At 32.8% G+C, this 11052-nt stretch overlaps 1 protein-coding gene and 1 long non-coding RNA gene across 3 annotated transcripts; both read left to right on the top strand.

Annotated features, from left to right (window-relative positions):
- Window positions 1–4137: 4137 nt before the first annotated feature.
- Window positions 4138–6766, top strand: LOC109795854 (B3 domain-containing protein Os03g0120900). Of its 2 annotated transcripts, none has more exons than XM_020355424.3 (3): window positions 4138–4247; window positions 4745–4889; window positions 5103–6766. In XM_020355424.3, the coding sequence occupies exons 2-3, from the start codon at window positions 4790–4792 to the stop codon at window positions 6398–6400; spliced, it is 1398 nt and encodes a 465-aa protein (XP_020211013.1). In that variant the 5' UTR covers window positions 4138–4247; window positions 4745–4789; the 3' UTR covers window positions 6401–6766. The 2 variants fall into 2 exon arrangements, with proteins under 2 accessions (XP_020211013.1, XP_020211006.1); XM_020355417.3 differs by lacking the exon at window positions 4138–4247 and adding an exon at window positions 4255–4525.
- Window positions 6767–7099: 333 nt separating this feature from the next.
- On the top strand, window positions 7100–9276 carry LOC109795875 (uncharacterized). The gene is made up of 3 exons (XR_003804699.2): window positions 7100–7386; window positions 7617–7685; window positions 9091–9276. It is a non-coding gene; the product is annotated as an uncharacterized LOC109795875 (long non-coding RNA).
- The last annotated feature ends 1776 nt before the right edge of the window (window positions 9277–11052 follow it).

Genomic DNA, 11052 nt, shown 5'->3' with positions numbered 1-11052 from the left:
GGTTGGGTTTTGATCGAGTTAGATTGGGTTTAATCCGAACACTAAAAAAATTTGATCAAAACTTATTGGGTCTGTTTGAGTCGATTCGAGTTTAGATAACCCACTTACACCCCTAGGCATGATGAGAAGATGGACTTGTATGACATCAAGGCGGATAAAGATAACCATGGATTTTGTAGCAAACCTTGTTAGTGTGCCTAGGTTTCTCATTGAACGAACATATGACCTTCTTGGTGGCACCAAGGGATATTGGCAAGTAGTGGAGTAGGAGGAATTGTAGTTGGGTTTGAAACCAATGTATTTGTACATGTTTGATCCTTTGTGGGCAACATGTGTAGTGATAGTTGAAACGAGTCCTTGGTTATAGTCATCTCGTTGGAGGTACTCTCGAAGTTAGTGAGAAGATCACAAAGTTTAGCAAAACCAATAGGTTTTTGTGGGTGTGCAAAGTGTAGCAGTGACCTCTTTACATTTTTCTCTAAGGCCATTGAGGATATGAATGGCAAGGTCATCATCATCCATGAAAGTGGTGATGAGAAAGAGCTCATCGGAGATGGATTTGATGCTATAAAGGTACACTGATACAGACTACATTTCCTTGGTGTAATGTGCTTGAGATACATGATGCATGCTCTTGTTTTGCTCACAAACATCTTTTGTAGGATATCCCATGCTTGCTTCGAGGTAGTTACATTGCCAAGCATGGTGATGGCATGTGTGTCTACTGTGTAGATAATGACAATATACAGGAGTAGTTGATGCTAACGACGCCAATAGTGATAGTCCATTTGCCTTATGATAGGACATGTGGTGGTGCCATCAACAAACCTAAAAGGGTCATAGCCAACAAGGAGGGCATTGAATTGGACCTTCCAAGTTGGATAATTGGTACCATTGACGTTGATGGAGGATTATGTGTTGAGAGCATTTATAAATTGATCTTTATTGAGCATAATGGTGTTGATGGAAGACATGTTGGTAGTTATGGATCGAGCATTAAATGAGAGTTACAAATACCATATAAATTTTGAAAGAATTATATTTTCTAATTGTGTCTCAATGTGTACAAGGTTGTCTAATATATACAAGTGAAGAATGTATGAATTAAGGATGTCATTATAATTATGTTAATGATTACCTATGAGTAGCCTTTTTTTATCTCTTGCATTAGGCATAGCCCTACAAACCCATTAATGAATTGATTTTTTTCTCTTGTATGATTCTTTTTTCATTTAATTTAATTTCTTCTTATTACTTTATTTATGTTAAATTAATTGGTCTGTGTTTGAAATAATCTTAAGGGTTGGAGAAAGATTGAGATGTGAACCTATAATAATGGACATATAAAGGAAGTTAGGTGTAAACTAAGATAGTAGGTTGAACTCGAGAAGGATTAAACAAATTAACAAAGAATTTAAAGGATTTAATTAAACATGGTCACCTTGAGGGTAAGAGGGCGATTGCCTGGATCTTATGACTGAAGGGGACCCGAAAAAATTTAAATAACTTTGAAGAGAGAAGAAAAAATAAATAATCTTTTTACAATGACACTTCAATTTCATTTTGCCAATTTTAAAAAATTCAATTCTCAAATTTCAGCTTATCTCAAAAAAGGTAACAAAATTTCAATTTCTACCAAAAAAAAAATGAAATTAAACATCTATGCACATGTAATATTTAATTTGCATGTGTATGTATTTAATTATGAGTAGAAGGAATATTTTATGTATAATAAAATGTATAATTTTCAACACAATTAGGTGCTTAATTTTTTTTATCAAGCATATATATATACATATTTTAAAATACATATGCATAAAAGACGTTTATTTATTATTTGGCTCTGGTGCATGAATTGTCAGTAGTAGGTCTCACTAACCCACACAATTTAGTGATAACATTTTCACTAAATCATTTAAAGAGTTCTTTACATCTTTTAAAATATTCATTTTAAATTCAATATATTTTTTTGGATAAAAAAAATTATTTAATTTAAAGAATATTTTTAAAGGAATTATATTTACGTATCCAATGGGAAAAAATGCAAGATTCAACGTACGGGTTATTAGATACAAAACACTATCTTGCATCATTGAATCAATTGTTTGGAATTGAATTTGATTTACTCTTTTGTTGAATATTTAAACATGATCTACGAAGTATGCAAGTTTATTAAACCTAAACCTAAACCTAAAATAAATTAATTACTTGGCATACATTACATATGCATATCAAAAACATAATAATATAATTTAATTAAATTGATGAATAGGTACCACATGAAAGGTCAACCACGTGCACGAGAGCAGCTAAATCATCGGTTATGTTTAATTGTGTATTTCAACTTGTTTTCTGGTACACACTTCAACTTCTTTTAATTTCAACTTTCTTGTTATTCCCCCAAGTTACATACTTTATCTACATTCTAGTCTACGAACTAACCACCTTTTATCTTCTTAAGGAAATTTTTTAACTCTGGGGTGACATTACTGCATATTAAATTTTGTTTTATTTAGATTTAATTGATAATTGTAAACAAAATGAGAGAATTAATTGTTTTGTACAATCTCCTAGGTACCTGCAGCTTCCTCTCATTAATTAAATATCACCACATGTGCATGTTTTGATATTGCCATCATTATTATTATTTGGGTGAAACTTGCACACATTTTAATTGATTTATCTTTCTTATTTTGCCAAGCACGCTATTCATACTAAAATTGGAGAAAAAAAATTAAGAATATTTTTTCAGTCTGATCCCTTATAACAAACAAGAATTGAATTTAAATTTCTTCGCTCATATATAATAATCTAATACTTATTTCATAGTAACATTGTACTAATATTAATGTGTACTATATAAAAAGTTGAAAAATAAAAAATTAATTAATATGATTATATAATTATTTAACTGAAATTATTATTTTAATCAGATAAAAAACGAATAAGACATGACATATAAGAAACACACAACTGAATTAGAAGGGGAAAAAAAACATGGTATAGTACAAAGTTATCTCATTTCTAACAATAATGACTACTGGATTTCATAATATAGGTAGATTCGGTTTGGTTCCCCACTTTCCCTTACAACAATTAAGGTGAACTTACAAGAATGAAGTTCCAGCTCAAGAAGTTAAAGAATGAAGGTGGACAACTTTATGCAGTGAAGGAATTCCAAAAATTAGGAAAAGGTAATAAATTATGTATACATGATGATAATGACAATAAAGATGAAAGTAAAAGGTGATATTTGGCATTTTTTTGGGATCCGGGACATTAAATTTGGAGTGAACTAGGGAGTTGGAAGTTTTGAAGAAGGAGTTATTGGTTTAGAATTTGTTTTTTTATTTTTCCTTGAATTTATGCAGTTGAATAATATTGAATGTGGAATCATACATGGTTTGGTTTAGGAGAGAAAATTGAAATGGCATTTGAAAGAGAATGAAGGAAGGGGAAGTGCTGTTGTCTTCTACTGTTTTCTCATTCTCTGTGCTCAGCTAATCTGCCTTTCCTTACGGCTAGGAGGGACCAGCACACAGCACACAGCATACAGCACACAATCAATGACACCAAAAGTCATAGAAGAAAAAAAAATTCTAAACAACCTAACACACTGATAACAAGTAATTGATATGAATGAAAATGAACTCAATCCTAAATTCAAGTTCAAATTATTGTAATTAGAAAAATATATTTGAGAATTATTTTTGATTAAATTATCCATTAAATTGATAAACATTTGATATGGATCACATTGAAAATAACAGTGTGTACTACCTCTCTCCTCTACTACACCGTTGGCATTGCAGCGCCCTCTACTTATCTTCTGTCTTGTAACAACAACTTGACATAGATATTGTTTCCTTTTTCCACATTTAATAATTGCAGGAAACTAAAGAAAGAGATAATGAGGATGCAGATTTAACAAAGTGAAGGTCATTGCTTCTGGAACAACTGGCCTATTAAGTGTAGAACCGGAAGCACATATTGTACAGATTTTTATTTTTATTATTATGATTATTGAAATGTAATATTATTATTATTATTATAATTATCCCAAATGTTATGAAAAGGACTAGTTGCTCACATGACCCCAATACGCACATTATTCATGGGCCCCCCACGTAAGTGTAGTAACCCTCTTTCCCTCTCACTATCTCTCTCTTGTTATGTTAAGAATAAAACTGGGTTGCAACAAACATTTTTGGTTCTTTTTTCCTAGTTGTAAAGAAGCTTCCTCTGAGGTAACTACACTTTGTGTTAGCTAAAACTCACATCCATCTCCATCTCCATCTCTCTAACATGTTCACCTCTTTAGGTCAACAATAACCCCGTTTTCAATCCTCCATGCCTTCTCTTTCTCTAGGGTTTGATGCCTCGTAGTCAAATATGAAGGCACCGACTCTTACAATTCTTTCTTCTATCTAGTACTAAATAACCACCTGCTTTTCTTTGTTTTCTTCACAGCCTCACATATCTGCCCAGTCAAATATCTTCTTAGCCCCAACTATAATTTTCTTTGGTAATTTCTTTATATAATATTTAAATATCATGTCAACTTCTTCCCACTCTAAAATTATGTAAAAAAACTTTAATTTTTATTTATTTATATTATTTAGTTATTTATTTTCCCTCCCCTACTTAGTCCTCCTTCTCTTCTTCCCTTCCCTTTCCTTCATTCCAATGATTTAATATTTTCCTCAATTATTTGGGTGACATTATTTAATTTTGTGAGATCCAGAGGTTATAATTAGCAGAATTGAAGGTGGGGTCAGTGTATAATTTTATGGAGTTGATGCAAGAAGTGAAAGGGTATTCTGATAGCAGAGAGGAGGAGGAGGAAGAGGAGGCAGCAGAAGAAATCATCACAAGAGAAGAAAGCAGCAGTAAGCACCACTACCCCTCTTTGTCTTTATCTTCAATATCAAATTATATACTTCTACTATTACTGCTAGCTGCACCTTCTCATCACCACCATCATCATCATGATGTAATAAATATCCCTCATCAAAAAAATCCATGGTTGGGGATGGATATTCATGATGGTGATGATGAATCTCCAGAGACCAGTGAATCTCACAATTCATGATGTGGGTTAGGGTTGTTACACCAGCACCAGGATGCGGCAGCTTCCAATTTCATCATCAACAATCATCAGCATCACCAGACAACAAATCAGCTAGATTTCATGGACTTGTCACTGGGGAGCAGCAAGGATGAGGGGAATTTGCAAGGATCATCAGGAGGTGGTGTTTATGGTCATCATCATGGAAGTGCTACTGCTAGTTCTTCTGCCAATGGTAACAACCTGCAGCAGCAGCCAGCTGAGAAGGAGCACATGTTTGATAAAGTTGTGACACCTAGTGATGTGGGGAAGCTGAACCGTTTGGTGATACCAAAGCAGCATGCTGAGAAGTATTTCCCTCTTGATTCCTCCACCAATGAGAAGGGGCTGCTGCTGAATTTTGAGGACAGGAATGGCAAGTTATGGAGGTTCAGGTACTCCTATTGGAACAGTAGCCAGAGCTATGTGATGACCAAAGGGTGGAGCCGTTTTGTGAAGGAGAAGAAGCTTGATGCTGGTGACATTGTGTCCTTCCAGCGTGGTGTTGGGGAATTGTATAGGCATAGGTTGTACATAGATTGGAGGAGAAGGTCTAATCATCACCATCACCATCATGGCCCTGACCCTTCAACCACACTCTTCACACCTTTCTTTCTTCCCAATCAGCCTCACTTAATGTCCATCAGATGGGGTGCCACTGCCCATGGCAGATTCTACTCCCTCCCTTCCCCAACCCCACCACGCCACCACCACCATGACCATTTGCAACAACACCTCAATTATAACACCACCATGTATCATCACCCCTTTGCTGCTTCTGCAAGTGCAAACAATGGATCAACTCATCACTACAACTACCATAATGACATGACTTCAGGATCTGGCTCAGTCTTTTACCTCAGGTCAACACCCCCATCAATGCCTATTTCTGATCACCAAACCTTGGGCACAAGGCAACAACAAGAGGGAGGCAATGCTTCTCTTTCCCCTATGATCATTGATTCTGTTCCGGTTGCTCATAACCATCATCACCATCCCTACCATGGCGCCAAGAGTGGTTCTAGTGCTAGTACTAGTCCTAGCACTGCAGGCAAAAGGCTAAGACTATTTGGGGTGAACATGGAATGTGCTTCTTCAACATCAGAAGATCCCAAATGCTTCAGCCTGTTGTCCTCATCATCTTCGGTGGCACATTCTCCTTCACTGCCACCTCTTCAGCTTTTGAGGGAAGACACTCTCTCATCATCATCATCATCAGCAAGGTTTGGGGATCAGAGAGGGGAACCTTCAATGCTTTTTGATCTGGACCCTTCTTTGCAGTACCGGCAGTGATAAACAAATTGATGAAGAACACAAATAATGAAGAAGATACCAGTTTGATCTAAAGTTTACCTGGGCTACCAACACTCTCTTTTGTGGCATTTTTATTATATTTTACATTTTTTCTTTCATCTTTTTTATTTTATTTTATTTCATCAGCTACAAAGGAAAGAAAAGGCTCCCAGGCTTTCTTCTTCTTTTGATCAGTAATTAGTGTTTAGCTTTTGCACGTTTTGGCGTTTTTAGTTCGTTTAGAACTGCTCAATGAATTAATTAGCTGGGGATTTGGGCCCTGAAGAAATGGAACATCCATCCTTTCACAACCTAAAGAGGGAAATGAAATCCATGGAGATCAATTACATTTAGACCTTTTTTCAATTGTGTATAATACAATACTAATATATATATATATATATATATATATATATTATTTATTATTATATATTATATTATATATAGTATATATGTCTTTTGTTCTTTCTATTTTAATATTAGTTCAATGCTGTGCTCCCTCTCTCTCTTTCCGTTTACTGCATTTAATGATACACAGAAAAGCTTGTTGCTTTCTTCTTTCCTCTAATGTTTCTGTTAGCCTTGTTGGGCTGATGTCGTTCACAACACTGCTGCTTCTGCTAGCTGCTGCTGCTTAGTTAGGCATTTTAGCTTTGCAGATAAAGCGCAGAAAGTTGTACAGCTGTAAAAGGGTAATTATTTTCCTCTTCTTATTCCTCCTCCATCCATTTACGTTACTTTTTCCACTTACTATGCCACCTATAACATTGTTACCATAAATTATTTATTTATTTACTACTACTACTACCCCTCTTCCTCTATCTCCCTCCACTTTCCTACTTACATTTTTTATTTTTGGTGACATGGTCTTGTGATTTCTCCTATTCATCAGCCGCCTTCTTGTCTGGATTAGCACTGCATACAAAGGTGATATTTGGTAAATCAAAAATTGAGGCCGTGTCCCCCATTTACTCTTACCTTAAAGAGTAAGTAGCCTGATTCTGATGCTTATCTATTTATTTTTGTCTGATATCTGATTCTTACCTTAATTTATGAGATACAACTTATGTAGTCTATAGACATCAGTCATTTACTTTATGGATTTAGATTCCTCCTGCGATGCCTAATTAGTCTTTGTCACAGTCTTATACTGTTGATAGTTGAAAATGAAACTCATTGGTTATTTACCTACATACATTTTTTGGATTTGTCACAGATATTGCAATAATTACAGCAAAGACTTTTGGACGACACTGAATCAAGGAGCTTTAGTTTGGTGATCGAGGTGATCAATTATCAGCTTACAGTTTTTTTCTATTTTCTTTTGAGTTTGTGTGTGAAACTTGACATTATATGGTGGATATAAAACATATGCTATGATAAGAAAAGAAAGTGAAACTTTTCCTTTCACAAAAATTGTCGTTTTGATTCATCCGAGATGTTTAGAACGTACACTTATTGATTTGATTGATCTATCTAATTAAAGGGGGGAAATAATACCTTTTGAAACTATGGTGTGAATTAATATGAACTGGGTACAGAGAGTGTTAATTGTGTATCTCTGATGGGGCACATCGATGCACTTTGTTTTAGGTTTGTTCACATGGACCTTTCACATTTTAGTATTCATATATTTTGTTCGTGTTTATTTGGTGTAATAGAGTCATAGCAATCACCATGTTGGAAGATATTATATTGGCATTTAATGCAAAAATACACCGTTGATGGCATAAAAAGGAGATATCAAACAGAATGTTATGTTCTCACGGTGTAAAATGGGGAAAGCAAAAGCAACATATGGGACAGTAAGATCAACAGTAAGCAAGACAAGACATACATGGGAGCAGGACTTTTGTTTTGGCTACACAGACTTGAATGTGATGCTTTTCTGTTAAAATAATAGGAGTATCTCAGATCCTTGGGTAGTAAAGTCAATTTCCATGAGCTCTCGAAAGTCTTGGAAGAATCCTCAAGACTGCTGGAAATTAAAGAATGAAAGAGACTAGAAATAGAACCTTTTTATGGGGGGGATGATCAAGTGCTTGGAACCCAACAAGAAGCCAGGAAAAAATTAATATATAGTTAAGATCAAACAAGGCACAAAAATAAAATAAAATAATAAGATTCAAAATCTTTCTTTGTTTTGTTCTCTTTAATGTTTATTGTATTCTATTATATATATGTTCTCTCCTATATATCATCCTTGCTAGTTTATGTTAATTAGTAGTCATGATCTTGCACACATAAAGTTAGTTCAGGAAATCAAATGATATTCAAGAGGAAAGGCACAAACAGATTGATTTTATTCTTCATACATATATATGCATGCATGAAATATACATATATACCTGGCATTAATCATGAGTTAAGAACATCCCTAGAGTTCTTTAGTTGATTAAAGTTAACCATATATAAATTCGTGGGATTAATTATTCCCTAGCTAGTATTAGGCTTCATGTTAATTTAATTATAAATCAGACTTTATATTCATATGATGACTTAGTATGTATATTGTTTGTTAGCAACGTGAAGGTTATCATTGTTTTTGGAATTGCATAATTCCATGATAGTGTGTTAATTAAAGGCAATGTTTGTCAGTTATACGGTGGTATATTGATACTAATGTTAACAGTTCCATCCACTTTACGTATGATTTATTAATGTTTGCAAATTATTGGCGTGTTATGCAGAAGGAAATAGAAGCTCCACCAAATCAGACCTTATAATTTAAAGACTTGACAGCTGCCATTTCAATGAGATATTATAAATATTTATCCGAGGTACATTTTTTCTAATGTGTATAGGCCACAATAGGACCATACATATTCAAGCTCTGATATTAAGTCAAGAAATTAATTAGATAATACTTGCAGTAATCATATAAATTGCATTATCTTTCAACATATAGTATTCAATTTAACTGCAATATACTCTGAAGAAATTATCAACAGATGGATATAATTTATCATAAAATAACTGAATGTAGATAATAATTATTTTCAGTGCCTGGTTGATTAGTTCAACATCTTTTTATAGGTACCTAACAATAGCATGCTTTCAAGTGCATTTGTCGTCTATTAATTAACCTCTCTAATGTTAGAAAGTAATTTTTAGATGTTTCTCCCTGAAACAGTGATAGGTATTTATTTCTAAATATTGCAATAAAATAACAAGTATAAATGTCATATATGTTTAAGTAAAGCACTGAAGGATCATGAATTACATTAGAAAAACAGTAGGCATAAAAAACTTTAAATTAATACTAAATTAATGGTCCTGGATTTGAATTTTACTGAGTATAGTTGGATGGCTGGTTGCATTCACTCCCATCTAATAAATATGCAACAAGTTTGGAATGTCATTAATATATCATAGCAACACACAATGTATTGGTTGAGTTTCTATGAATTCCATGCATTTAATTTTGATACGTTGCTATACTTACATTATTATTTAATATTGTCATCACTTAATGAATCGTCAGTTATAATATAATTAAAAATATTGAGTAATGTTGACATAAAATTTATCTGAGTGTAGTAAATTAAAGAACATTTCGTCATAATTTGTTGGTTTAAAAGTAAAACTTTAAGACCATAAAATTTCTTCACATGCAACTTCTGTAATCTCAAATTAGCATGCAATAGAAGCATGATTATTTCCTTAGTGATGGTATTCCCTGTGCCTTCCAAAAGCTAATAACTCTAAAAGATGATAACAGTTACAAGAAATAATTATGCGGATGAGATTTTACTATAATTAGTCTCACTTTTTACTACAGTATAAAAAAAAAAATTAGATATTTTTTCCTCGAGTCTTGCCGACTATGCCATTTAGTCAAGGGATTAATGAACACACTCTCTCTCTCTCTCTTATTTGTCAATTTTTAGAAGAGTTTATTTCTAATTTTCTTTGTCGTTTTAAAAGTTCAAACAACATTTTTTTTTATTAATTATTAGTTAATGAAAAAAATATCATATTTCTTAATTTGGATATTAAATATTTAAATGACACTTATAAGGAGTGGAAATAATAATTTTTTTATTAAAAATCATGAATGCATTGGAAATCATAATAAAAGTGCATTAATATAACACTTTTTAAAAATTATTTTTAATTCTTAAACTAAAGACTTTGGATAGTATTTACTCGTTTTTTTACACTCTTACTAACTTCGATCCATATTAAGAATATGGGAGAAAAACTTTGTTAAGATGAACCGTAACTAAATGTCACATTAGATGTTATAACAGTTGCTTTTGAAAAATGCAAATACTACTATATATACTGAACTTTAATGCATTATTGATTCATCATTTTCGATTTATTATTATTATTATTATTATTATTATTATTATTATTATTATTATTAATGTCCTAAGTTGAAAAGTTGTTATTTGACCAATTAGTCAAATCTAAAATGATAAATTAATTATAATATATGAAATAGATTAATATTATGTCATATTTTTCATTATAAAGTTTGTGATATATCATCACATCACACCTCATAGTTTATATTGGTCCCTTAACCCTGCAAATTAAAATTGTTTTTCTCCCATTATTTGATACTTAATTAACTTATGAAAATCCTTTCAAATACTTGGTCACCACACATGCATAGTTTTAAATTCTTTGATAGCATTTCAGCT

Source organism: Cajanus cajan, chromosome 5, assembly GCF_000230855.2.
Source record: "Cajanus cajan strain Asha chromosome 5, NIPB_CcT2T_4, whole genome shotgun sequence".
NCBI lineage: Eukaryota > Viridiplantae > Streptophyta > Magnoliopsida > Fabales > Fabaceae > Cajanus > Cajanus cajan.
The sequence above is the reverse complement of the archived record's forward strand: the minus strand, read 5'-3'. Positions and strand labels throughout refer to the sequence as shown.

What these genes read in the sequence shown, in the direction of transcription:
- LOC109795854 (XM_020355424.3), top strand. Translation starts at nt 4,790, where the DNA reads ATGGAGTTGATGCAAGAAGTGAAAGGGTATTCTGATAGCAGAGAGGAG. An exon ending in CACAAGAGAAGAAAGCAGCA is followed by an intron (nt 4,890 to 5,102) that starts GTAAGCACCACT and finishes GATGTGGGTTAG; the next exon opens with GGTTGTTACACCAGCACCAG.